We start from the raw sequence: 26,703 nt of genomic DNA, 5'->3' as shown, positions 1-26,703 counted from the left end.
CGGGGAGCCCACCCGCACCCATCCCAAACACATTTCTATAAATCAAGCTCTGGCATGCCCCCCCCACCCCAACCACCCCTCCTTCCCCTGCGGCGGGGTTTGGGGGTCACCCGTGACCCCTGGCAGATGGCGCGGGGACGCCCACCCCTTCCCCAGCAGCGGTCGCAGCCGGCCATCTGTCGGGCAGCTCAAATCTCAGCGCTCCTGCCCGCGAGCGCCGCGCAGCATCCCCACCCCGACACCCGCGCTGCTGCAAGCCCGGGGGGGTGCAGGAAGGCTGCTGGGGGTGGGGGGGGGACACACACAAAATGACACGCGAGCCAACACCCTGGAGACGGTGGCCGTCCTGCCCACAGCACCCAAATCCCCAGGGGGAGGAGGAGAGGGTGCGTGTGTAGGGCAGAGGATGCGGTGTGGGCAACTCAGGGGGCTCAGCACTGTCAAGCAGTAAGGGGGGTGGCAGGGGTCCTTGTCACCCCCCCCCAAGGGTGCTGGCACAGCGTGGGGAGGTGGGGAATAGAGCTCCACCGGGTGCCATCTCCTTTGGCTGAGCTGCCCACAGGGGCTCTGGGATTTGTGCCCCCGAGCGCAGGAGATGTTGGGTCGCCCATGCTAAGAAAGCCCCAGGAGCCCGGAGCAGCCCCAGCTCCGTGCTGGGAACGGGGGGCCACTGGGGAGGGCCCCCACGGAAAGCACAGATGGGCTGGGGTGGAGGATGCACCTTCTGCAGACCCCGATTCCCCTGTGACGGTCCCCAGGGATGCAGCCGGGGGCAAACAGCGGCTCTGCGGGTCCCCGAGCTGGGTAATTCCTCGGGGCAGGACCTGTCGGCAGCTGCCCAAGGCTCGAGGAGGGAGCGAGGCTGAGCCCTTTTGGCACCCAGGCGGGCGCAGGGCTGCAGAAAGGAAGGTGGGGGACAGGTTTTAGGGGGCGCTCTGCAGGGTGAGCGGCGCGGGTGGTGGCACCGACCCTGGCTGGCAGGGGCTTGCTCCGCCAAACGTCCTCGCCCCTCTGGTGGCCCAGACCCAGGGCAACGAGGAGCTGCTCCCTGGAAGCCGTGGAGATAAACGGGGATGGGGCTCCTGCCCGTTAATGTGGCACAGTCCTGGGGGGCTCTCAGCCATTCACTGTCCCCTGGGGTCCCCAAAAGAGCCGGGACATTGCGTACGTGTGCACCTGCGTGGGAAAGGGGTATTAAGGATATTTCCCTGCACACATTTCCCCGTGCAGCCTTCATCTGCAGGTGGATTGTCCTGGGATGGTGGAGAAAGGACCGTGTGTGTGGGGGGGAGTTTCTTGGGGTCCCTGATGGAAGGGAACAGCCCTGCACTCTTTGTCCGTATGCACACAGGTGTATACAAACACCGATGGGGTAAAATGAGAGGAGGGGATGGGGAGGATGGGGGTGGTCCCAGGGGAAAGGCGATTTGGGGAGCACCTGGCAGCACCCAGGGGTCCCAACGCCCACCCTGGCCGTGGGGCTGGGGAGTGGGGGGGGCTTGCAGAGCTGCTGCTGCCCATGGCACGTCCCTTGGGGCAGAACAGCAAAAGCAGGGTCTCCAACACCGAGGAAGTGAATGCGTCTCCTTCCAGGGTCAGTATTTATTTCGCTCGGGGGTGCTCCTTTCCACTGCAGGTCCCTCTCTGCCCCCTGCTCTCCTGCCGCGACTGGGCGATGCATCACTCGGTGGTACCGGGGCTGCCGGGGCTGCTGCCTCCCTCCCCTCGCTGCCTCCACGCGGGCCACAGCCACCTCTGTCCTGCCCCATGCCGGTCCTGGGGCTGTCCACCTCACAGGGGGGGACGAATCCTGCCCCACACGGGGGGTCCGCAGCGAGGGGCAGCCCAGGGCCCCGGAGCGGTGGGGCTGCGGCCGCCCCGTTCCTCCCAGCCGGGATGGGGGCAGCCTCAGGGTGAGATCACGTAGGCGGTAGCGATGTATTTCTTGCCAGGGCCGTAGGTGGACTTGGTCCAGGTGTAGGTCTGGATGCTGATGCTGTGACCACCCAGGCTCAGGTGGCATCTGTGGGGACACACGGGGGACACAGGCTCCACCCCTGAGCCCCACGCTCACCTCTCCCCCTCCCCAATGTGCTCCCGGTGTCCCCATGTCCCCATCCCATCCCAATCCCACCCCTGAGCCCCACGCTCACCTCTACCCCTCCCCAAAGTGCTCCTGGTGTCCCCATGTCCCCATCCCATCCCAATCCCACCCGTGATGCCCCAAAAAGTGGGCTGAGGGTGTCAGGGGCTGACTCAGCTGCTCCATGGGGAGCAGGAGGGCTCCGTGGCAGGAGGACAGACGGACAGACGGACGCGGTGCGGTACTTACGCCCTCCCAGGACGGGCGATGAAGCACAACGTGTAGACGCCGAACTCGAACTCGGGGCTGCAGCCGATGAACGCGGAGCCCACCTCCTTGTAAAAGCCGTCCCAGCTGAACTGCAGCCCCAGCACATCGGGGTAGGTGTCCCACTGGAGGGCAGGAGAAGGGGGTTCGGGGCTGAGACCCTCGCTGAGCTTGGCTCCGGGTGCAGCAGGGCAGGGAAGCCAAGCAAAACCCTTGTGCCCTCTCCAGGATGCTCCCAGCCTCACGCCTGCTCCTGTCTGGGAGCTTCATTGGCCCTTTGCAACCATCTTCTCCAGCCCTCCCCACGCTGCTTCCACCCCAAGGTCCATGTACGGGGGCAGAGGGGTGAGCACCTCTGCCCCATGTACCGGGGGGGTCCCCGTTTGCCCCCCTCGGGACGCAGCTGATGGAGCGAGGTCAGCGCTCCCTGCCCAAGCCCTCACCCGGCGGGAGCACTCACCGGCCCGTCGTAGTTGTGGCTGTAGTAGTTGACGAGCCCCTGCTTTTCCAGGAGGTAGAAGCGGATCCAGTTGTGAAATCCGCTCACTTGCCCTTTTTTAATCTCCCCTAAGCACAAACGAGACCCTGGGGTGAGCCGGGCACCCCCCGCTGCCCAGCCCCTGCCCAGCCCCTGCCCCTGTCCCACCGGGACACGTTGGCTCTACCCGAGAAGACGTGCTCGAAGCCGCTGGAGTCCTTCTCGCCGTTGCCTCGGGAGTAGAGGCCGAACCACATCTCCTTCAAATCCGCGAGGAATTCCTGCTCGGAGCCGTAGCGGTCTGCGGGTAAAGCACCGTGGGGAGGGAGGCAGGGAGATAGGAGCTAGGGGATCAACGCACAGGGACCCTGTTCCTCCCAAGCTCCACACTCACTTTTCTTATGGAGGAAAGCGAAGAGTTTCTTCATCAGCTCGGTCTTCATCACCTCCCTGAGGAAGGTGTCCTGCTCCATCAGCTCCTCCGCTGTCACCTCCTCCTCCCGGCCGGTCGCCCTCTGGTAGTTGTCCAGCAGCCTGATGAAGCTGGCGTAGGTGGGTTTGGAGAAGAGCTTCTCATTCACGTACGCATAGAGCCTGGGAGGGAGGAGAGGAACCCTTTGGAAACCCTTTTGGACCCCTCTCCAGATGGCCAGGCCCTGGCCACGGTGGTCCCTTGCTCCTGGCCACGCGGCGAGGGTGCTGGTGGCAGCGCCGGGGTGCACTCACGGCCGGGGGGAGCGATCCTCCTGGTCATCCGTCTCATCAGGGGCAGCCCGGTACTGTGGGTTGATGGTGATGTCCTGGGGCCGGGCTTTGTTGTGATCAGCCCCGTAGAGCTGCTCGGAGACCTGCAGGAGCTCCTCGTCGGTGACGGCATCGCGGCTGCTGGAGAAACCCTCTGCAAAGAGAGGCACAGGGTGACCTCAGGGCACAGAGGGTGCAGGGGGGTCCCAGCCAGCACCAACCCCACACTTTGGGGGCAAGAGCTTTCATTAAGTGAGAGGGGGACGTCAGTCCCTGTCCCCCAGGCTCAGCACCAGCATGCAGAGGCTTTGCACAAACAGTGGCAGCACCGCACAGGTGCCAAAACCGTGCCGCCCCACGCTGTCAGCCCTGGGAGCAAGCAGCCCAGAGGTGCACGGGGGGACCCAGGTGGATTTTCCTTGCCCTCGATCAGAAGCAGAGCCACTCACCACCAGCATGTCTGCGTGCTGCTTCCTCACCCCATTCCCCACCTGCACAAAACCAAGAAAAAGGGCTCAGGGTGATGGGGATGCAGGCTGGGGCTGCCCAGGACCACGTGCACAAGTGCACAGCGGCACGGGTGGATGTCCGCATGGAACCAGCCCTTGGCACCCCATCACCGGGCTCCAGCAGCCCCACGGAGCCCCCTCCTCACGCAGCAGTGCTCACCCGGTCGGCAGTGCTCGTAGTAGTCCTCGCAGCAGTTGTAGTGGCTCTCGCACTCGGCGTCGCAGTGGCACTCGTCTTCCTTGCTGTAGGGCTCCTCGCAGCGCCCCTTGCAGGAGTCGGGGGCCGTGTACAGGTCTTTGGGGGAGAGAAACAACAGCGTGGTCTGTGGGATGGACCAGCAGCCCTGCCTCATCCAGCCCCAAATCTGGGAGCTTCTCTGCCTTCTGCCCAAGCTGCCGCGTGGCTTTGGGTCCTGGCTGGTAGCAGGGGACAGCACGGGGACACCAGAGATGAAGGTGTCCAGAAGTGAGGAAAGGAGCGAGGAAAGGAGCTCCAGCTGCTCCGGAGCTGGGCCAGTTCCTCATTCCCCAGACCGTGGGGATGCTGCAGCATCCCAACACCCATAGCTCAGCGCATTCCCTCCTTGCTCCCATCCAAGCTCCCGCCGTGAAGCTGTTCAGGATCCTTTCCCAACATTTTGGGGTGGCATTTGGATCATCTGAGTCCTCAGGACGCATCGCCGCGGGTCACTCGCCTTTGGCTGCAGACACGTGCCACGCCAGGGACCTTGGCAGGTCGCTTGGCACGGGGAAGCACCTTTTTGGCTCCCCACCACTAATTGCCTGCTCTGATTCACCCCCTTAAACGCCAGGCTTAGCGGCAGTGCCCCAGGCCCAGCCGTCCCCAGCCCGGAGGAGTGCCACATTCCAGACACCCTCATTTGCTACCCGTCCATCCGTCCTTCCGCCACGCCAGGCAAACTGGGGACTCCCCGCTGAACCATTTATGTGATGAATATGTCGGTCAGCCCGTGCTTTATTACACATTGTGGCAAAGCTAAAAATAATGCAGCGACTCAAGCCATGCTCTGAATAGCACAAATGCCACCTCTCCGAGGGGCAAGGGCCACCTGCTGCCAAGCAAAGCGGGCTGTAGGGGACTGAGGTGGGACCGGAGGCTTGGTTTTAATTAAGAGACGACCAGGAGGCATCATGCTTAGGGAAGGTGCCTTTTTCTCTGCCCACTGCTTAATGATGCTCCTGACAAACGGGGCAGCCTGGGCATGGCTTCCCCGACACCCCCTTGGTGCCATCACCCCTGGGGACGTGCCAAGAAGCCATGCCCCCGACAAGCCAGCCCGCAAAGCAATCCCTGGAGGAGAGGGTGTTGCTTTCCCTTGCAAACCTGCAATCATGCAGCAGCATAAACACGGCGAGCAACACCTCTGGGTGGCCTGCCTTCAGTTCCAGCAGGTGAAACGTGCCCACAGGGCAGATCCTGATCCAGCAGCATGCAGCGTGACCTCCGAGGTCACCCTGGGTGGTTTCTCTCTGCAGCCACTTTGCTTGCTCTGCTGTTTTCCATTTTCCCCAAACTATTTGTCGGTTTTGGGGATAGCAGAAACGTGGCCCTGCAGGTGGTGATTTGGGAGGAAGAACCTCTTTGCTCCAGCAGCCCCTGTTGGCTGGTCTTGCTGCAAGGGCGAGGGCAATCCTGCTTGATTTCATGGGATGCTCCTCGAGGAGATTCACCCTCGATGCTACTTTTGTCCCACTTTTGCTCATGCTGATGCAGGAACAATTGGAAAGGGCTGCAGAGGGAAGGAGCATCCGATGGTTTTGGGGACAAGCATCCCTCATGCACCCTGGTGTCACCCGTCCGTGCAGCAGGACAGCCGGGTCTGGAGCCCTGGTGGGGACAGCAGCTGCAATCCCCATCATGCAGGACAGCACCCCTCTCACTCCCAAAGCAGAAGTAGGGATAAGTCGGGCTGAATGACACATCCAGGCTCCTTTTCCAGCGGGAGGGATTGCGCAAGGCAGGAGCTGCCCACACATCAGCCAGCGCTGAGACGGTCGCGGGGCGCGTGCTGCCCGAGCGTGTCACAGCAAAGCCCAGTACCAGGGCGTGCGGTGACTCAGCCGAAGCTGGGAGCTCTGCAGAGCCCTCGGAGGAGTGAGTTCAGCATCATTCTCTACCACGGCTCGGGTGCAAGAACAGCAGCAGCAAGCCGAGGCTTCTCCCAGTGCAGGGCACGGGGATGACTGCAGGAGGCTGCTTGCCTTGCACAGCCAGGGAAGCTCAAACCTAAATAGAGCCAAGCAGCTGCAGGGCAGCCAGGCACTCCTGACAGTCAAAGTCAGAGGAGCTGACGGAGCTTTGGGGGAGAGAAGAGCTGATGGGAGGGCTCGCAATGCTGGAGGAGGGCAGCTGGAGCAGAAGGACGTGGCCAGCTGTGCCCAAATGCTGCTGGTGCTGGGATCTGGGTGGGGGGACCCAGGACCATCCTCCTGCCCTCTCCTCCGACCCATCGCTCCCCGGCACCAGCCCCAGGTGTTCGGCCCTTCCCCAGCAGAAAGCTCCACTTTCCAGATGAGGCAAGTCGAGGCCAGACGTGGGTTTGGCAACCAAACCCTCGGAATGGCCCCCGGTGGGACAGGACGGGCTGTGCTGGGCTCGCCCAGCCCGCGGATCTTCTCTGGGTGCACAGAGCCAGACAAACATCACTGTCAAATATCTCATCTTCAGCTCTCCAGCCAGACCAGTCCCTGCCTGAACGCAGCTTTTGGACGAGAGCAAACTCGACTTCGTTTCTGCCAGGAAGCTTTGACGGGGAGAACACCGGCTACCTCCTGAGCATCTCCGTCCCCCGAGGCGTGGGGAAATGTTTTGGGGATAACTGGGCAAAACCTCCCGCCACCATCCTGCCTGGATGAGGATAAGGGCGGTTTTTACACCATGTAGGTGCACCACGAGCAGCCAGCGATGCTCCCTGGCTCCTCGCTCCCCCGGGCACGGGCTGGGGCCCCGCCACCCATCCACAACGCGGAGAGAAATTTGAGGTCTAGCTAGATGGGGCTGCTCAGGACCTCGTCCAGGGAAGTTTTGCCTGCCTTCAGGGTCCTTCCACCTTCTCTCAGGGCCTTGAGGAAGGATCTTGGAGAAGAGCAAAGCTCCCCTTTGGCTGCAACCCCCTTCATCTTGTCCCAGCTCCCTCGTCCTGCCCCGCTGGCTGCTCCCCAGCTCCAGCACACCCCGGTGATGCTTCCGAGCAAGGGCAGCTTCTGTGCTTGCGTCAAGCAAGATGAGAACACAGCAAACTGTCACGGCGGCCCACCAGCCGGATTGCAGCAGCAACAGGATTGCAGCAGCAACTCCTCTTCTGCACCTGCCTTGCAAAACTCCTCTCCACTAACCTCGAGGCCAGATACAGCCTGCTTGCGACGTCAGAAAAGTGATGAAACTCCCTTCTTGAGAACGGATTACAGCTCGCATTTATGTGAGAACACGGCCAGGACAACACCCGGTCACGTGCGGGATGCTCAGAAACAAAGAGCCCCAAAGCCGATGCCCAGAAGCTGCTCCTTGGCGCAGCATCGTGCCAAAACCAGAGTTTTTCCTGCTCGCCCATCCGAGCCCACCTCCAAACAGCCTTGGCTGAGCTCCACCTGCATCGTGCTCCGTCCCTGATGCCCCAGGAGCCCTGGCCCGGGCTCGCTGCTCTGCCCCATCTCCTAAATCTCTTGTTCCACATGAACCACATGCACCTCTCCAGCCAGACGCCCTGCAACACACCAGCACCCGCGATGACGATCTCGGTGTGACTGATGGGATGACCAAACGCCGCCAAATCCAATTCCTGGAGCCACCCGACCTGCCCCACAGGATCCCAGCCTATTGACCTAGGAGCTGCCAGCACTTTTGGAGCTGTGCGGGCAGATCACAGCTCTCACACAGCACCCCAAGGCTTTGCTCACCTACCGAAGCTGGAATCCAGCTCAGGATGAAACCAGGTGAGAAGCAACTCGGTGCTGGGAGCCCCAGCAAATCCCAGCGCGCTTCCAGCCTGGACACTGGGGCTGTGCCAGCACAGCTGCCCCGACCAGCCCGTGCCCAGCCCGAGGGCTGTGGGTTGGGCTGTGTGGACGTGCTGGACTGTCCAGGAGAACAGCGGAGCTTCGGTGGCTTCTTTGGGCAGTGCTCGTGATGGGCAAGGCACCTGAGCTCGCGTTGTGTTCTCATTGCGACCGATGGGCTCCCCTCCAGCATCGGCCGGGAGGATTGCGGGTAAGGTAGTGGGGAAATATTACCTTTAACCCTCCCCTAGCACGGGAGGATGCAGGAGGCGGAGGAAGGGGGGGTTGGATGAAGAAAACCCAGCGGGATGCAGCGGGAAGCGACCCAGGGGAGTCACAACCCAGCAAAGAGAAGGACGAAGCCCCCTCCTCCCCAGCTGAGCCCCCAGAGTCGGAGGAAGCCCACGACCACCACCCTCCGCCCTTTCCCCTGCAAAGCTCTGCTGGATCCGACCCTCACCGAGCCCCCAGCCCCCTTCCAACCCCTGGCCACCCCCTCCCCAAGCCAGGCCCTGCTACTCACGGCCAGCCACGCAGCCCAAGGCCATCCCCACCCCGACAAGGAGCATCCAGGGCTTCATGGTCCTGCGGGAGCTGAGCCAGGTGCTTGGGATCACCTCAGAGAAGCCGGCTGGAAATGTGGGTGCTGGCCGGCGCTCCCTGCTATATGTGGGGCCCCAGGAGCCGAGGGAGGAGCCCGGTGCCACCGAGGAGCTCGCGGGCAGGCTGCACCCCGACTTTGGCAAAGCTCGTTAGGCGCATGTCCTAATTACAGGCTGCCCGGAATGGGAGGAGGGCTGGTAAATCCAGCTCCCTGCATTGCTCCACTCCTCGTGTCCCAGTCCCCCCCAGGCAGTGATCGCGGAGCAAAGGGAAAGCTTTTTTGGGGGGGAAGGGGGTGTCCCTGCCTGCCCACAGCCCTCATGTCCCCATGGATCAGTGCCACAGCTCGGTCCCTCCACGTGCTCCCTGGCACTTGGTGGTAAATCCCCTCGTACCCCCTTGGCACCTTTCTGCCCCCAGTTAATTGCAGGGGTAACGACTCCTTGCAGAGCCCCCAGCACAGCTCAGCACCCCACCTCCCACCGGTCCCCAGCTGCTCACAGGGCTCTGCTCTGAGCCCCATCAGGAAAATAACCCAAGCCCCCCTCCTTCTGGGGGCTGCCTGGGTGTCCGCAAGCATCGCCCTTCCAGGAAAGTGATGGGACCAGCAGCACCCATTGGTGTGCACCCCAGGGTGCACCCCAGCTGCTGCTTTCTGACTTCTTTGCTTCCCATATGGCGACGTGGATTTCTCAGGGAGCCTCACCTGGAGCCCAAACCCCAGGGTCCAGCATTTTCCTGCTGCACAGACAAAACCCCCCCTTTGCTCCAGCACCTCCCCTGCCCACCCCTGCATCCTCACCGCCAGCAGGTCCAGGACAGGACCTCCCCACGCAGGGGGCATCACCCCCACCCCAAATTAGGGGCATCACCCCCACCAACTGCCCCCTCCAGCCCAGAGGAGGGGATTTCTGGGCAGCAAAACAGACAGCAACTGCCTGCAACACACCCTGCCCACGTAGAAGACTTGCAACAGTCTTAACCCCGCCGGGATGCATCATCTGGCACAGCTGAGCAGCGTTTGGTGTAATAAGGGCCAGGTTTGGCTTCCTCCTCACCCCTCAGTCATTTCCTCCCTTCCACCCTGGGCTGGTGACCCCATTGACCTGTCCTTGCTGACAGTGGTTTTGTTTTCTGTGACGTTTTCACGTCATCCCGTGCTGAGTCTGCTCATCTGCTGGCTCTTGTGCCAGGAGGCTGCTGCCACACGTGGCTGCTCGTGCCCCATCCGGGTGGGGAAACTGAGGCACGCAGGTGGCTGTGGTCGGCCCAGGCACGGCTGCTGGGGTTGTGCAGCTCCCAGGAGCTGGGCCTGGGGACGCAGCACCTCCCAGGGTACGAGCAGGGCGGAGGATTGGGGTGGCCCCCTCTGGGGCAGCACAAGCCAGAGCCACGAGGAGCAACGGGCGCCTTCCAGCCCAGCACCCCCGGGGCAAGCAGCATCGATGCGGGGCAGCCGGGGCTCCTTCCCCCCATCCCAGCTGCTGCAAGGAGTGAACTCGGGCTGCTGCGTGGCGAAGAAAGGTGACTGCAGCCGTGCATACAAAAATACCTCTATTGCTCGCTGCGTGGGGGCTCCCCACCCTGCTGTCCGTGGCCTCGCCTGCCCGCAGCCCCCCGTGGGCTCCCGGCTGCTGTGCACTGCCGGGTCCAGGGCCCGTGGCACGGCCGAGCAGAGGCTCTGGGCCAGCTCCAGGGTGGCCCCGTGCGCCCTGAGCCGTGGGGAGCAGGGCCGAGGGCTGCCCCCCGGCCGGCACACGCGTGCTGCCGCATCCCCGCTGCATCCCTGCTCCGTCTCCCTCCTGCCCGTCAGGACTCCAGGTCTCGGGAGAGCCGCAGCAGCTCCTTCTGGCTGTCGATGGCTTTCAGGTGCTGCAGGTAGGCCCAGGTGGAGACGGGGCTCCGCACGCTCAGGGACTGCTCCGAGCCTGCGGCGAAGAGCTGGGCTCAGAGCTGGGCTCCCTCAGCCCCCTCCGTCGCCCCCGGCTCGGTTCGTGCCCCTCCTGCGGCCTGACTCAGCGGTCCTGCTCCATCACCTCCCGCTTGGTTCGTGGCTCCCCCTCCATCCCCTATTGCCCAGCTCGCCAAAATCCCCTCCATCGCCTCCAGCTCAGCTCTCCGATCCCCCTCCATCACCTTTAGCTCAGCTCGTTGAACCTCCTCCGCCACCTCCAGCATGGCTCACGCGTCCCCCTCTATTTCCTCTCGCCCAGCACATCGAAATTGCCCCCCCCATCACCTCTATCCCATCTCATGGATCCCCCCCATCACCCCCGGGAGCTGTAGGAGCAGGAGCAGGCTTGCTCCACGGGGCAAAGCGATGCCCAGCTGGGGATGGCAGGGAGCAGGAGCTCCGAGGCGCCACCACCCCCAGGCCAATTTTCTCCCCCTGCAGCCAAGCTGCTGCCCTCGGGGTGCCCCCCACGGAAGGACGGTGTGCGCCCACGTAGCCCCACGGGGCGGGGGTCTCCCGGCACCGAACGTACACGTGCTCATCCTGACGGCCTTGGGGTCCTCCGGGCGGTGCGGGGAGCGGCTCCGCAGCGGGGAGAGCGGAGCTGGGTGCAGAGGGAGAGCAGGAGCTGAGCTACGGCCCCGTGGGGACCTCGCCCCCCCGGCTCCTGCTCCTCGCCCCCCACCCCGGGGGGCACTCACCATGCGCCTGGCCCCGGCAGCGCTGTAGGACGCGCACCGTCTTGGCCATCATGTGCTGCGGGCAATGCACAAAGGTCACTTGCTGCCACCCGGCACCATTTTGCTCCCCGGCTGGGAAAACACAGGCCCCCTGCGGCTTTAGCAGCGGCTGCCCTGTGACCCCCCAGCCCAACAGCAAGGGGGTCCTGGCTCCCGGAGGAAGGGGGGAGGGGGTTTGATTCCGTGTGGATGCCCTGGGTCTGGCTCCCCAGGGGACGGCAGGACAAGCAGGAGCAGGGGAGCAACCCCCCCGCCACTCACCATCTTCTCAAAGTTGATGAGGTTTTCAGCCAGCGTGCGATTGCCCTCGTGGATGAAGGTCATGTCTGGGGGGGGGGGGGGGATTTGGGGGTCAGAGCGAGCCCCGGGCTTGGTTTCCTGGTCTCTGGGAAAGGCTGGATGCGTGCAAAGGGCTCCCCGCGCCCCCAAAGCGGCGGTACCCACCTTTGAGGAGGAGAGGGACGAAGGGGATGATGGGGGGGCTCAGCTTGGCAACGGCCAGGCGATAGACCCGGTGGTTCCACGACGGGTCCTGGGGACAGAGCGGGAGCTCAGCGGGGTGGGGGTCTCCAGGGAAGGGGGCTCTGGTGCCCTGGCTTGGCACAGCCCAAAATTTGGGAGAAGGGAATGCCCCCCACCCCGTGCCACCCCTGTGACCTTGTGTATTTGGGGATGTTGGGGCAGGAGGGAGTCACAGCAAACCCAGAGGTATGGGGGTGGCACAGCCTCTGCCCCTTGTCCCAACCCCGTGCCCCCTCCCCAGCTCTGCACAAAGTGTCCGCACTCACCAGCATCCGCTCCAGCGCTGCGTGCAGCTTTCGGATCTTGTGGGGCAGCCTCTGCGCGGCGAGGGGGGGTCAGGATGGCCCCATGCAGCCCCCCACTACACCTGAACCCCCCTTTAAATTTCCGGGCACCTCCAAGCCCCCCATCCCAATGCCCCTCTCCAGGCTCCAAGCTTGCTCCAGGTGCTTGGGAGCTTGGAGCCCGTTTCCACCGCGGTGTGCGGGATTTGGGATCTAACCACGGATGCATGGTTGGATCCTGCCCCCCTCCATGGTGGAAATCCTACTCCCTGCCTCCCAGACCTTTTGGGGACAGCGTCAGCTTGGAGCCCAGCAGCCCGGCCACCCTCATCCCTTCTCTAGCCCAGGGGACCCGGCTCTGCCCTGCGGGATCTGTTACCTCCCAGGTCTTGGCGAGGCGGCTCACGGCCGTGTTGCTGACACCAAACATCACCGCGAAGAAGGAATTCAGGTTCTTCTGCTCCTTGAGGCTGCGGGCAGGGACGGGCTCAGCTGGGGGGTCACCAGCTGGTCCCGATGGGGACGGGGACACGGGGTGGCAGGGCACTCACTGCGCAGCCAGCTTGATGAACTTGCGGAGGAGCTGGGCTCTCCTGCCCACCTCGGGGCAGAGGCACAGCTCCGTGGCCACCCAGTACTGCAGCTCGTTGAAGCGCCGCATGACGCGCTCCAGGTTGGCCGTGGTCACCTCGTGAAACTTCTGCGGCCCCACGATGTAGTGGATCATCTCCACCTGCGGGGCCGGCGGGGTGCCTGAGGGTGGCCCGGGGGGGGGGGGCTCGGGGGACGTGCTGTGTCTCCCCTCCCGGTCCGGGCGCTTGCCCCGTACCTGGTGGATGCTCTTGAAGAGGTTCCAGTCGTAGTCCGTCAGGTGGCTGGCCAGGTCCTTGGAGCTGATGAGGTCCAAGGTCTCGGAGGAGCCGACGTGGGGGCCCAGCTGCTCGGGATGGGGGGTCTGCACACAGGGGAAGGGTGAGGGGCAGGGGGACACTTCCAATCCTGAGCCGCTAGGGAGGCAGCTGGGGTCAGAGCCGGGCTCTTGCCTGTGGCTGAGCTCACCAAGCCTCCTCCATCGCCTCTAGGTTGATGAAAACCCCCCTGCAGCACCTCTGGCTTGCCTCATGCACCCCCTTCATCATCTCCAGCCTGACTCACTGCTCCTCTTCCTCTGCTGCCTTGGGTCCCCCCATCGCCCTTCGCTCGGCTCATCGAACCCTCTCCACCACCTCCAGCATGGCTTGTGGATGACCCTATATAGCTCAGCATGGCTCATGGATAACCCTATATAGCTCAGCATGGCTCATGGATAACCCTATATAGCTCAGCATGGCTCATGGATAACCCTATATAGCTCAGCACGGCTCATGGATGACCCTATATAGCTCAGCATGGCTCGTGGATGACCCTATATAGCTCAGCATGGCTCATGGATAACCCTATATAGCTCAGCATGGCTCATGGATAACCCTATATAGCTCAGCATGGCTCATGGATAACCCTATATAGCTCAGCATGGCTCATGGATGACCCTATATAGCTCAGCATGGCTCGTGGATGACCCTATATAGCTCAGCATGGCTCATGGATAACCCTATATAGCTCAGCATGGCTCATGGATAACCCTATATAGCTCAGCATGGCTCGTGGATGACCCTATATAGCTCAGCATAGCTCATGGATGACCCTATATAGCTCAGCATAGCTCATGGATGACCCTATATAGGTCAGCATGGCTCATAAATGACCCTATATAGCTCAGCATGGCTCATGGATCCCTCTCCGTCGCCTCTTGCTCAGCTCACTCAACCTCCATCACCTCTGTCTTGGCTCGTGGACCCCCCCATCACCTCCAGGACCCACAGAAGGACCAGGAGCGAGTGGGAGCAGACTTGCTCCACGGGGCAAAGCGATGCCCAACTTTCTTCCTACTAGCCAGAGCATCCTAACCATGCTGTGAGCAGCTGCTGGCCGGTGTCTCCATCCAGCAGCTCCCAGCCCTGTGCCGACCCCACCAGCACGGCCCCCGCGCTCACCAAGCCGCCCAGCTCCTCCACGCTCACGGCAAAGAGCCGCTCGTTGAGCCCCAGCGAGGTGAACACCCCCACGGCGTCCAGCTGCAGCCCCACTTTATCTGCAGGAGACAGGGCGACGGGTGCCGGGGTGCCTGCAGATCTCCGCTGAGGGACCCCAAGGTGCCCCGGGGGACAGATGCTCACCTCCGGCCGAATTCACCTTCACCAGGAGGTGTTCCCGGTCCCGGCCGAGCCGGGGGGCGAGGGACCGCAGGACATCCCGCACCGAGGCGTTGATGGGCAGCACCGTGACGAGGCACGAGTGGTCCGGTCTGTAGATCTCGTAGGGCACTGCAGGCGTTAAGGCTTCAGCACGGTGGCCCGAGGAGAGGGGACGGCCACATCCAAGGGGGACAGCCCCCACCAGCCCCCCGTGAGACCCCCTACCTTTGTCCTGGGCTCTTAAGGCACAGCTGCTGCTCAAAGCCGCCTCTTCCTGGCTCGCCAGCCAGCTCACGGAGCTCCGAGCCTGTGCCCAAGGTGGGAGAGAGCGGGGACGATGCCATCCCCAAAGCCACCCCGCTCCTGGGGGTCCCAGATCCCCAGTTCCCCCCAGCCTGCCACCCCCCCTACCTTGGGCTGGGGAGAAGCGCTGCCGTCTCCGTTCTCCAACCTGCACGGAGAGTGGTGTTAAACCCCCAGGAGCAGGTGAAATGCAGTCCCCTGGGGACCCCCATGGGGACAAGGGCATCGGCGGTGGCACCGGGGGGTCCAGACAGGCACTGCTGCTCTCCACGTCCCCCCCCCGGGGGATGAACTCACGCTCGGGGCCGCCGGCGTTCCTGCTCCTGCACCATCCCTCCCAGGCGGGGGTCCCGGCTCGCCAGGTCGGCGAGGTTCTGGGGGAGGCAAGGTGTGGGGGTCAGCGTGGCACGGTGGTGGCCGGACCCCTCCTGGGGACGCCCCCTGCTCCCGGTACCTGCAGCAGAGCCGTGGTGCTGCGGTCGCCCTGCAGCAGACGCCCGTAGAGCAGCACCCACTGGCTCACCAGGCGCAGGATCTTGCGGCGTTTGTGCAGGGAGTAGGTGGCCTTCTCCTGCTCCGAGCCCTCCAGCGGCTCCGCGCGGAAACTGGGACCAGTTAAGGGCACCAGTATGGGGTGACATGGGGCGGGGGGGACGAGTGACGTGGGGCAGGGGAGCGGGCAGGGCAGCGAGGGGACCCCTCGCCCATGAGGACAGGATGGGAATGGGGATGTGCCTGGGGGGTTTGGGGTTCCCACAGCCAACCCCTGATGTCCCACTGGGGTGGCAGGGACCAAGCTGAGCCCGCTGGTCCCCAGTGAGGGGGCGCGTGCCGTGGCCCCCCCCTCCAGCCGTAGAAGGATATTGGTGCAGCAGGGCTCTGCAGAGCTGCGAGGTCGGCATGAAGACGGTGTAGGTCAGCAGGAAATCCCCCAGGAGGGTGTCTGGAAGAGAGCAGGATGGCCCCCATCGCGCTTTGTGACACCCCCAGTGGGTTGGCGACACCCGTGGCCCCTTTGGGGTTGCCCTGGGATCTCCCCCCACAGCAACCGTGCTCCTTGCTGGCCACTTTTTGCTTCTAAATGCCGAGGAAAGGGTTGACCAAATTCTTTTCTTTTTGAAAAGAAGGAGAAAGGTCTGCACTTGGAGATTTGACTCCGAGCGGCCTCAGATGGCGCCAGCTCAGCAGCTCTGATTTTTTGCCCGCTGGGGACATCTCCTGGCTCCTGGCTCACCCTCTTCTGCTGCTCTCCGAAGGCAGAGGGAGGCGCAGGGCCGTGGGAGAGGAGGGAGGAGATGCTCTGGAGCTGCTTCTCTCTCCCAGCCCCAGTGAGGGATTTCATGGTGAGAAAAGTGGCTCTTTTTGGTTCGACTCCTGTGGTGGTGACGGCGCGGGGAGCAGGGGTCCCCCTGCCAGGACCCCCGGCACCGCAGGGTGGGAGCGAGCCCCCACCTACCCACGGGGTCGTAGAGCGTGGCGTCGAGCCTCATGAACTCCAGCAGGTGCTCGAGGATCTTCTCCGGCGTCCCGGCCATCACCAGGTACCTGGGGGCAGAGGACGGGGCGCATCAGGGAAGGGACAGCGAGCACGGCGTGCCATCCCCATCCCGCTCCTCCGAGGGAAGCCGGGATGGGGCTGTGGAGCCCAGCCAGGGCCAGCAAGGTGGCCAAGGGACAGGAGACATGGGGTGGCAGCACCGGGAAGGAGGGACGGGGACAGGAGGCTGTCACCTGCTGCTCCGCGCCGCGGCCGGCTGGCTGCTGCCGCCCTGCAGGTTCTTCTGCAGGACCAGCACCACCTTCCCGTGCTCCTTCAGGCGCATGGTGTTGGCCTCCACGTCCTAGAGGGGGAAGGTGGCCGGGGTAAAGCATTGCCTCCGAGCCCGGCGTGGGCAGGCACCGGGTTTTGGGGAGCAAGCGGTGCCCAGCCAGCTGGTTGCACCCCAAAAATCACATCGGCACATGGAGAACTGCCCTACCCTACAAACCCCATGGCTCTGCGCATCCCACAGCCCCGGGAGGGGGTGCCCAGGATGGGGTGCTGCTGCCGTGCCCAGCACGGGACCCCCCCCCCCGGCCCCCTGCCCACCTTGAGGATGTGGTTGAAGTCCTGCTTGTCCACCCGCAAGAAGTGGCAGTTGTCCTCCCGCAGGATGATGCTGGCCGCGCGGGGCGCGTCGTTCACCAGCGCCAGCTGCCCAAAATCGTCCCCCTCGTGCAGGGTGGCCACCAAGCCCTGCGGGGGGACAGGGACGGGGTGACAACCTGGGGCCCCCACTCTGGGTGGGCAATGCGGGGTGTCCGGAGAGCCCCACGCATCGGCACCCAGCGGCGTTGGGGACAAGGTGGCCGCGCAGGGACGCACCTACCTTGCCGTGGGTGACCACGTTCACCGAGCCCTTCCAGACGATGTACCACGAGGTGCCTTTATCTCCTTGGCTGAACACTGCGGGGAAAAACCGATGGGTTTTCTCTTGGGAGAGCCCGAGCATCCCTCATCAGCCCCATCCCACCCAGCCCCAGCAAGCGTTTCGGTCCCCACCGTCCCCGGTCCAAGAAAATCCAGCTGGAGCATCCACACCGATGGCAACGTCCACCCCGCCTGGGGACCCTGTCCTCGGGGACATCCCGTCCCCAGCCCGCGGTACTCACGCACGGTGCCGGCTCGCTGGTGCGACTCGAACATCAGCACGGCCGCCAGCTCCCGCTTCACCTGCAGCAAGAGGCGCCCACCCTTAGGGCCAAGCGAGGAGGGGACACGCTCGGGATGGGGTGACGGGGTGGCAGGGGGCCCCAGGGACGGCTGGAGAGGGCCAGGAGAGGAGGAGGAGGATGCAGGAGGATTTGGGAGGGGATGGATGAAGGTGGGGGGGGGCACTCACCGAGTTGGAGAGATGAGCCACGGCTTTAATGTGGAGCAGCTCCTCAAATATCAGCTCCAGCTCGTCCTCCGTGCGCTGGGCCGGCCTGGCAGGAGAAGGGTGGGTAAGCGGCCGCCGTGAGCACCCCAGGGCCCTGCACCCCTCCCTGCCACCCCCTGGGCAGCCACCTTGCTCCGGGCACAAGCCGGTGGCATCCCCTCGAGTCCTCGACCTGGCAGCTGGGGAAGAGATGCTTGGTGCACCCCATCCGCAGCAGCCTTTGGCGTCTCCAGAGCTGCATGGAGCAGGGTCCAAACGAACCCCCCGGCCCCCTGGGAGCCCCCGGGCACTCACGGCTTCCGCAGGGCCATGGTGAGCAGCGCGTCGGGACCCAGCTGGGCCAGGAAAGCCACGGCCTCCAGCAGCTCCTCCGCATCCCGCAGCCCCGTGCCGGGCTCAGGGCTCAGCTCCAGCTCGGCAAAGCGATAAAACTGGGTGTCCTTGTCCTGGAAATGCCACTCCTGCTTGACTGCGGAGGGGAAAAGCACATCAGCTTGGGCGTGCGTGGCACCACAAGCACCCAAGGGAGACCGCAGCGTGCTGCAGGAGCAGGGCGACCCGGTGCACCCGGCACCCAAAGCCCCAGAGGGCCCCTGGTGGTGCTCACCGTGCGTCAGGACCCCTCCGTCCACCAGCACTTGGCCCACGCCGACGGCCTGGCTCCGCATCTGGACGCCCAGCCCCGCGTTCAGCAGCCAGTCCACCAGCTCCTTCCCCGAGCAGCACTGCCTGCAAGAGGGGGAGAAGCGTGAGAAATGCCCCCAAAATGGGGTTGCAGAGCCCAGGAGCGTGGCCAAGCCCTCCTCGGAGGGTCCTTCGCAGCCCGCGGTGGCCCCACGCGCGGCGCGGATGCTCACTGTCCCACCTGTGGTGCCGCAAGTGATGCTTGTGGTCCCGGATGAGGCCGGGGCAGGTGCTGGTGAGGTGGGTGAAGAGGAGCTTCCCGGCTCGCCAGATCTTCTCCGGGGATGCCTGGGGGGGAAATGAGGTTAGATGGTTTGTGGGGTGGCCAGGAGGGCACGGGCAGTGACGGACACCTCCATGCCAGCAGGCTTCCTGCTGAACTTCCCCAGTATGGTGCTGGGGTGCCATGCCTAGACCCCGTCCCAGCACCCCAGGATCTCCATCCCCAGCCCCAGGAACAGCTGAGCCCAAGGGATTGCCCATCCCACCACGGCCCCCTACCCACTGCAGCCTTGGAGATGTTTCTGTCCCCCCCCCCCCGCCCTTTACCAAGCACCAAACTCGTGTCCTTGGGGCCATCCCCTGTCCGCCCACCTGGGTAAGGCTGTGTCCATACTCCAGCGAGGATTCAGTGTCCAAAAGCGGGGTCTGGAAAACCAAAAAGAAAGGGGTTGGTGGCCGGGGGGGGGGGGGCTCTGCCATGCTCCCTGCACCCCCTGGGTACCGTTCAGCCTCAAACACTCTGCGCCAGGAGAGGACACACGCATCCCCGAGTGCTCGATCCTAAAACCACAGCAAAGTCTCCGCTCTGCCCCATCTTGCTGAGAACAGACCCCTCCAACGTCCGCAGCCCCAAAACACCCCCTGCTCATTTTCCCCTGCGTTTCCCTCACTTTCAGCCACTTTCCTTTTATGCCCAACTTTCCCTCGCACGCTGCCGGCCGCGCCGATGCCGCCGCCACGCATCCAGCTCACATGCCGGGCTCCTGCCATGCAAAACCCCTTGGGCACCACCAAAACCCGCCTCGAGGAGCAGCGAGCTGGGATGTCCCGGTGGGGACAGAGCCTGGGGGGGGCTCAGAGCATCCCACACCCCTCGCTGCCTTGCACACCGGGGACCTGACCCTGCGAACCCCCCCCACGGCAGCGATGTTTAACTCCAGGACGGAAAGCGCCTTCAAACAGGCGAGCCGGGAGATAAAAGAAGGAAGTTAAAAGTAAAACCCTCGCAAACAAGGATCAAAGGAGCCTTACTGGAGCCACGGAGCAAACACCACTCGTGGAGGACATCAGAAAGACCCACGGGAAGCCGGAGCGGCCCCAGGGCAGGGAGAGGGAAGGCCCCAAGTTTTTCCTCCAGCTTTGAAGCTGGCTCCAAATGAGGAGGGGGACAAAGATCACAAATTCCAGAGGAAAGAGCTGGAGGAGCAGACCCGCTGCCAGCCCGTCCCACAGCAGGACGAGGACGGCAGAGAGTGATGATGAAGGTGAGTTTTGTCCATGTGCTCGAGCACGCCCAAACCCCTTTTTGCAGGTAACACATCGGGGACCGGTCTCGGATCGAAGCACAGCCAGAATAGCTCATGCAATAAATCATGGAAACTAAACAGAAACAGCACCAGGACGTGGTGGTCCCACAACTGCAGGAGCTCAGCAGCCAGGCAGAGGCTTTGCTAAGGGCAAGGAGCAACCTCGGCTTCCCTTGGTACCAAGGGCTGCAGGTGGCAAAAATGAAGTTTTTTTTTATTTTATTTTTTTTCCCCAACGGATTTTAGGGGGGATCCTGGAAACTCCTGAGCACCAGGCTCATGCCAACACGGTGTGGTCGCACTCAGCAATAACGTTCAGGTGGACAAGGGGATGGAGCCTCCTGGGGACGAGTTTTTGCGTTCCCAGCAGGGAAGCAGAGCGGCGGGTGAAATTCAACCCAGACACAGGTCAGTATGGGGTATTGGAAGGAAACAAGCCCAAATTCCCCTTGTTCGTGGCCAGAGGCTCCGAGCCGATGATTACTCCTCGAGCGCAGCAGGAGCCCAGGCCTCCGGAGCTGTAAAAAATGCAAATAGTGGGATGGGTGTTGGCAGGAAGAGAAGAAAATAGGAAACCTTGGAGTGCCATGGCACCAGTTCACAGCACACCCTTTTCACTTGGCCTTTCAGTGCTCCCTTAACCTCAAAGAGAGATGAAATAAAGAGGAAGGCAGTGAAATGTTCCGAAAAGCCTCTTCCTGGAGGACCTCTGAATCCAACGAGGGTCTCTTGCAAGTCGAAGGAGCAGACGTGAACGGAGCGGGGTGGGCAGGGGGACACAAAGCGGGGGCACTCCCTGCCGCAGGGCATGGGGGACACTGAATTTGCAGCAGGAAGGGGCTGGGTGGGTTAAAGGGAGACCAAAAATATCTGCCGCGTGCAAAGGCACCGCTTCTAGCTCAGGAAGCCCGAGTCGCGAGTCGCTGGGAGGGGGCAGAAGATAATTCCTCTCCCTGGTGCTCGTGAAGTTGAGCCCCAAAGTCATCCCTGGGAGCTCCTCCCTGCTCTTTGCAGCTCTTGTACCTCGGTGCTGAGCCTCTCCCTCCTTCTCCAAACCCTTGCTTCGTAAAAACGCGTCTTCCAGGGACGGAAACCGCGGTCACCCGCTGAGTTCTTGCTTTGTTTAATGGACACCGAATCGACACGCGATGAGCTGACCCAGTGCTATTTTCTAAACCAGCTCCTCTAATGTCTCCGCCGTTCACCAAGGCCAGTCCCGAAATAGCATCGCCCTTTTGGGCTCGGGGACTCCTTCCTGGAGCAATCCATCACTGCACCGTCGGGAATTGCTGGGAGCTGCCTCCGCTAGCTAGCAGGGTGCGTGCTGCGATCCAAGCCACAGACCCTGCCAGGCATCAAAAAAGCGCGGCGTTGCCAAAAAAAAAAAAAAATCCACTCTGGGCACCCAACGGGACTGCTCAGCATCACTGGTGGCTGGAGGGGCTGAGGAGAAAACACACCCAGCTGCTCGCACTGTCCTCGTCCGCTCCGAAAACCGCACTGCTCCAACAGCTCTGGTTAAACCTCAAGGGATGTTTCACCCGAGCAGCGCGAGGGCTCCCGCACGGCCACGGCCCTGAACAAACAACCTTTCATCTCCGAGACATGTGCCGAATCCGTCCCCAGCGCATCCAAGCTCAGAGCACCCGTCAGACCTGTTCTCCGCGGAGGCAGCCGCTGCCCTCGGAGCATTAACCCCGAGACGCAGCAAGGAGCATCCTCCTCGGGTGCTCACCCCCGGGGGGAGGCTTTGTGGGCCCCCCCCCGGTTGTTTCTGGTTGCTTTGAGAAGGGTCCTGAAGCACTCAGGGCTGGTGGTGGAGGGGTGGGTGCTCAGAATGTAATTTTGGCAATTCGGTGTCTTCTGGGCCAGATCCTCCTCGGATCTGCTGGCTCCGGGCTGGTGGCGGTGGTTTGGGCAACCCCAGCAAGAGGGACGGCCCCGATGGAAGCCCCAGTGAAGGAATTCAAGGGTGTTGAGCTGCAGAATCCTCCTCTGCAAGGGAATCCGAGGGGAAAAAAACACCTAGCAGGGAGCTGAGGGGAAACCCAACCGCCCCGGCACCTCTGGGTGCAGGCAGGTGATGGAGGTGGGCGCCCACCGATGGGTGCACGGCTGGGTGCTCTGCCTGGCTCAGACTGCTCCATCCCCTCCGTCCCTTCCCAAACCCCCAGGGCTTCTTCCTCCTCCTCTTCTTCCTCCTCTTCCTCCGGAGCCCAAGCCCGCAGGCAGCAGTTTGCATGAGGTTCAGGAGCAATTCGGGGGGGGGGGGGGGGGAACGGATGGAAAACAAGTGGCAGGTCCCCGGAGACGCTCCCAACCTGGCCGCTGCCACCAAAGCTGGGGCGCCACCGCTTACTCACTCTGCAAACTTTTCCGAGTCCCGTGACGCCCCGCGGAGCAGGAAATGCTCCGGCAATCGGAGAGCAAATGTTTGCAAACAGGAGCCCGGGCTGAGGAGCGTGGAGCTGCCTCCCGCGGGACCCGCAGGGCGATGCCACCCGCGCCGGCCCCGCACGGAACGGGCTTCGCCGTCGCCCCGTGAAGCGGGTCTGTCCTTGGGGCGGAGAGCCAGGACGTGCCGCGGTCCTCCTCGAAGCAAGGACGGCGAAGGAGACCGAGAAAAACCTCCCCTGCCCAAGGACAGCTGCTCGGGGAGGTTTCTCCCTGCTGACATTTCCTCGTTGCAAAACCAGCTCTGAAAAATGCGGGCAAAATCCCCCCAAACACCTTCCCAAGCACACCTGCTCCCCGCGCACGGGAGCTGGGTGGTTCCCAGAGCTGGCCCCACAGGATGTCCCCAACCCCCAGGTCGTCGCAGCATCGCGGCCGCCGTCTCCAAAGCACTTCCTAAGGAGTTGCCTGTTTCCATCTTCCTGCTTACGGGACACGGGGGCGCTGAGATCCTGCCGGTCTCCAGAAATCCGGCAGCTGCGGGCGAGCAGCCAAGGCCGGCAGCGACCGTTCCGCGCTCGCGCGCCGCTTTGTTTGGGATCCCGAGGAAAAACAACAGGAGCTATTTCAGGCTTTACGGCTCCGGAGAAAGTCCTCGCCCATCCGCAGGCTCCAAAGACACGGCAGCCAGCCAGGGGCTCGCTTCCCCCCGGGACCCTCGCCGGGGAGGGGTCTCCGAGGGGACCCGCTCTGTCCCCTCCGCCCCTCTCCAGGGACGCGGTGACGATGGCGCTTGTGCTGTGGGATGGGTGCAGCTGTTTGGGGACGCTGGAGCCTCGTGGCAAAGAGCAGGGCTGGAAGAGATCTGGTGGCCGCAGGGACAGGCAAACGGGTCCCCAGGAGGGACGGGACAGAGCCACACACGACGAGGAGCTTCCAGGAGCTTGCGGCCATGGGGACAAGGGACACTGTGTCACCTCCCAGCCATCCGCCTCTCCCCACCCGAGCACCCTCAGACCTGCAAGAACTGGGGAAAACGCCCCCTTTGTCCCCCTCCCCAAAAAGATCCCCTCAGATGCCCACCGGGGGGAGCCACGCAGGGGGGACACTCCTGCCACGCTGCACGTGCCACCGCGCTGTCAGATTTTGCCAGATTTTTGCTAGCCCAGCACTTGAAACACGCGGCGCTGCGACCTGCTGCTGTCCCAAGCCCTCTGCTTTGTGCCACTCTTAAATAAAAATACCCCAAAGTGAGTCCCTACAAGTTCTGGGGAGGAAAATATTAGAACGAAGGGAAGGGGGAAAAAAAAAAAAGATAAGAGAATTTTGCTTGTGAAAGAGCTTGCAGACTGCACAAAAGCACGCAAAGCAATTTCTCCTTATTCCTTAAGAATGTTTGTGCCGGGTCAGGCAGCGTGGGAAGGGGAAGGTGGGCGGCCACGGGGCTCGGCTGGGACACCGGGCGCCTGCGGCCACCTCCAGCACCCAGGGGACAGCGGGGGGCTGGCAGTGGGGGGGACCCCAGGGGCTGGCAAAGGGGGCCGGCAGCGGGCTGGGGCCGGAGGCCGTGGCGCTGGGCACCGTCCCGCTGCCAAGCGACCGGTTCCGCCTGGAGAAACGGGCTGAGCCGCCACCGGGGAGGGAACGTTTTGAACCCTGCGTGCCGCGGACGCGGGGAAGGTGTTTCCTGCTCGCTGGCTGCAGATCGGGGTGCGCTGCCCGGGCGCCGCGCGCTGGAGCACGACGGCCCCGGGCTTGTTTCGTGCCCCGCTGCCAGCTGCGCCCCGGAGAAGGGGCCGGGGCTGGCGGCTGCCCAAGGGCGCTCGCCGCACGCCTGGCCCCGCGGGCAGCAAACCGGAGCGGGGCACAGCTCACGGCCCCGCTGCCAGCCCACCTGGGTGGGCTCGGGAAGGCCGGAGCTGCCCTACAAAGCGGGGCTGGGGGCTGCGATAAGGCCGGGGTTCCCGCTCGGTTCCACCTCGTAGCCCCCAGCCCTGCGGGCGCAGGGGGGGATGCTGAGGGGTGCAGTGGGGGGACAGGCGGGGGGGGGCTCCTGCAGGTGGGGTCGGTGACTGTTGTCCCTGCTGTCCCCAGGTCCCTGCTGTCCCCATATCTGTATCCATGTCCCTGCTGTCTCCATGTCCCCACTGTCCACGTCTCTATCCCCATGCCCCCGCTGTCCCCATGTTCCTACTATCCCCGCGTCTGTCTCCACGTCCCCCCTGTCCCCTTGTTCCTGCTGTCCCCACATCCCTGCTATCCCCATGTCCCCATGTCTGTCCCCAGGTTCCTGCTATCCCCATGTCCCTGCTGTTCCCAGGTCCCTGCCATCCCCGTGTCCCCATGTCTGTCCCCATGTCCCTGCTATCCCCATGTCCCTACTATCCCCATGTCCCCATGTCTGTCCCCGGGTCCCTGCAGTCCCCATACCTCTGCTATCCCCATGTCTGTCCCCATGTCCCCATGTCCCTGCCCATGCCCCTGCTATCCCCATGTCTGTCCCCATGTCCCTGCCATGCCCCTGCTGTCTCCATGCCCCTGCTATCACCATGTCTATCCCCATGTCCCCATGTCCCTGCCCATGCCCCTGCTGTCCGAATGCCCCTGCTATCCCCGTGCCCCCATGTCTGTCCCCATGCCCCTGCTGTCCCCACGTCCCCATGTCCGCCCCCGTGTCCCCACTCACCCAGCGGATGCCCTGGATGCGGGGCAGGCTGCCCCCCTCTCCCTCCAGCCGGATCTCGTAGCTGGAGCTCCGGAACAAGTGCATCTTCCTCAGCAGCACCGACAGCCGCTTGCCGTCCGCCCCGGGCCCACCGGCTGGCGGCGGGGGCGGCGGGGCAGCTCCGGGGCCCTGCTCCAGCCCGCTTCTCCCTGCGTCCAACCGGCACCGGGGCCCCAGCGCCGCCGCCCCCCGCCGCGCCGCCTCCCCGCTTGCGCCCCCGGTGCCGGTGCCGGTGCCGGTGCCGGTCCCGGCCCCGCGCACCTTCATGCGGCGGCGGCGCGGCGGGGCCGGTGCCGGTGCCGGTGCCGGTGCCGGTGCCGGTGCCGGTGCCGGTGCCGGTGCCGGGCGCGCCCCGCCCCGGAGCGGGGCCGGGAGAGGGAGCGGAGCCCGGGGCGGGGGGGGGGGCCGGCCCCAGCGCCCCGTCCCGCCCCGTCCCGCCCAATCCATCCCGCTCCTCCCTCCGCCCTCCCCTGGCATCGTTTTTTGGGGATCCCCCCCCCAAATCACTCCGCTCCTCCTTCCCCCCGGCATCCTTCTTGGGGACCCCCCCCAAACCACCCTGCTCATCCCCCCCTTCCTCTCCCTGGCATCCTTTTTGGGGACCCCCCAAGAAAAACACCCCACTCCTCCCCCCCCTCCTTCCCCCGGCATCCTTTTTGGGCATCCCCCCCCCAATCATCCCCCTCCCCCTGGCATCGTTTTTGGGGATCCCCCCAATCCACCCCACTCCTCCCTTCCCCTGGCAACCTTTTCGGGGACCCCTCAACCCTCCCACCTCCTGGCCCCCCACCCAACCTGGCACACCCCATCCCCGGGGACCACGGTGGCCCCCAGGAGCCCCCTGTCCTTCCTGGGGTGCTCTGCCCTGCTCAGCCCCCCCCCGGGCACCCCCAGGGACAGAGGTGCGGGAGCGGCTTGTGCCGGGAGGTGGCCCCCCAGCATCCGAAGCTGAGGACTCAGGAGCACGGCCAAGGGGTCCTGGGAGTGCTGGGGCTGGGGCTTTTGGCTAAAAAGAAAGGTTTTTCTGCCAACGTGAACTTTCACTTTTGAAATAAACCCTGCTGTAATATTTAAATATATATATATTAAAAAAAAAATCTATATTTAAATAGCCCCACACCCCGGCCAGCAAAGCAATGAGAAACGCCAGCTGAACACGAGCACGTTGGAGGCGCGCCCTTGGCACGCTCCTGCTTGCTGTCTTCATCAGCCACCCCGGGGATTTCGGGGTCCCACCGGGCTCCCCAGGGCTGTCCCTTCTCCGGGTCACCCCATATGGGCCTGGGGAGGTGGAATCGGCCTTGGGCAACCCCCCCGAGCAGGAGCAGCCGTGTAGGACGGGGACTGCAATCCTTCCTCCCACCGCCCTCTTCGCCTCCGGGGCTCCGTGAGCGCCTGGGGGCAGAGAAGGCATTTTCCTGCAGGGCAGGGGACCCGGAGGCTTCTGCTGCAAGAGAGGCCCGTACCCAAAACCCACACACAATCATGGTGTCGGGGAGCCTCATGCCGGGATCTGTCACCGCGTACCCTGTGCCTGCTGCCTCCTGTAATTATTTGGTCCGGGAGCTCCAAGCGAAAGCAGCGGGGCTGCTGCATAACAGCACACGTTGCAAATCGCCACCAGCAGCCTCACTGCAGGAATCCCGGGGCGTTTTTTGCTGCTGTGGCCACTGGCCCGAGTGGGACCCGGCTGGGCGAGGAGGGATGGAGCC

At 63.8% G+C, this 26,703-nt stretch overlaps 2 protein-coding genes across 4 annotated transcripts; both read right to left on the bottom strand.

Moving 5' to 3' along the window:
• Positions 1 to 856: 856 nt before the first annotated feature.
• Positions 857 to 8,830, bottom strand: ENDOU (endonuclease, poly(U) specific). Its single transcript, XM_083814306.1, has 9 exons — positions 8,622 to 8,830; positions 4,242 to 4,376; positions 4,022 to 4,063; positions 3,555 to 3,726; positions 3,223 to 3,422; positions 3,016 to 3,129; positions 2,811 to 2,917; positions 2,333 to 2,475; positions 857 to 2,023 (listed from the first exon to the last, which is right to left on the bottom strand). The coding sequence occupies exons 1-9, from the start codon at positions 8,677 to 8,679 to the stop codon at positions 1,909 to 1,911; spliced, it is 1,086 nt and encodes a 361-aa protein (XP_083670432.1). The 5' UTR covers positions 8,680 to 8,830; the 3' UTR covers positions 857 to 1,908.
• A 1,408-nt stretch (positions 8,831 to 10,238) lies between these two features.
• Positions 10,239 to 25,324, bottom strand: RAPGEF3 (Rap guanine nucleotide exchange factor 3). 3 transcript variants are annotated; one of them, XM_083814303.1, is made up of 27 exons: positions 24,953 to 25,323; positions 18,938 to 18,991; positions 18,525 to 18,631; positions 18,267 to 18,388; positions 17,954 to 18,128; positions 17,621 to 17,705; positions 17,391 to 17,451; positions 17,108 to 17,184; positions 16,828 to 16,974; positions 16,470 to 16,579; positions 16,195 to 16,283; positions 15,603 to 15,681; positions 15,193 to 15,343; positions 15,036 to 15,112; positions 14,847 to 14,886; positions 14,661 to 14,742; positions 14,418 to 14,564; positions 14,235 to 14,332; positions 13,031 to 13,156; positions 12,753 to 12,934; positions 12,581 to 12,671; positions 12,184 to 12,234; positions 11,840 to 11,927; positions 11,657 to 11,721; positions 11,357 to 11,411; positions 11,188 to 11,259; positions 10,239 to 10,629 (listed from the first exon to the last, which is right to left on the bottom strand). In XM_083814303.1, the coding sequence occupies exons 1-27, from the start codon at positions 25,256 to 25,258 to the stop codon at positions 10,511 to 10,513; spliced, it is 2,856 nt and encodes a 951-aa protein (XP_083670429.1). In that variant the 5' UTR covers positions 25,259 to 25,323; the 3' UTR covers positions 10,239 to 10,510. The 3 variants fall into 3 exon arrangements, with proteins under 3 accessions (XP_083670429.1, XP_083670431.1, XP_083670430.1); XM_083814305.1 differs by lacking the exon at positions 24,953 to 25,323 and adding an exon at positions 19,598 to 22,108; XM_083814304.1 differs by lacking the exons at positions 10,239 to 10,629; positions 11,188 to 11,259 and having other exon boundaries at positions 11,357 to 11,467; positions 24,953 to 25,324.
• Positions 25,325 to 26,703: the final 1,379 nt, after the last annotated feature.

Source organism: Anser anser, assembly GCF_964211835.1.
Source record: "Anser anser genome assembly, chromosome: 30".
NCBI classification, from domain to species: Eukaryota; Metazoa; Chordata; class Aves; order Anseriformes; family Anatidae; genus Anser; species Anser anser.
This window is presented reverse-complemented; position numbering and strand designations above follow the sequence as displayed.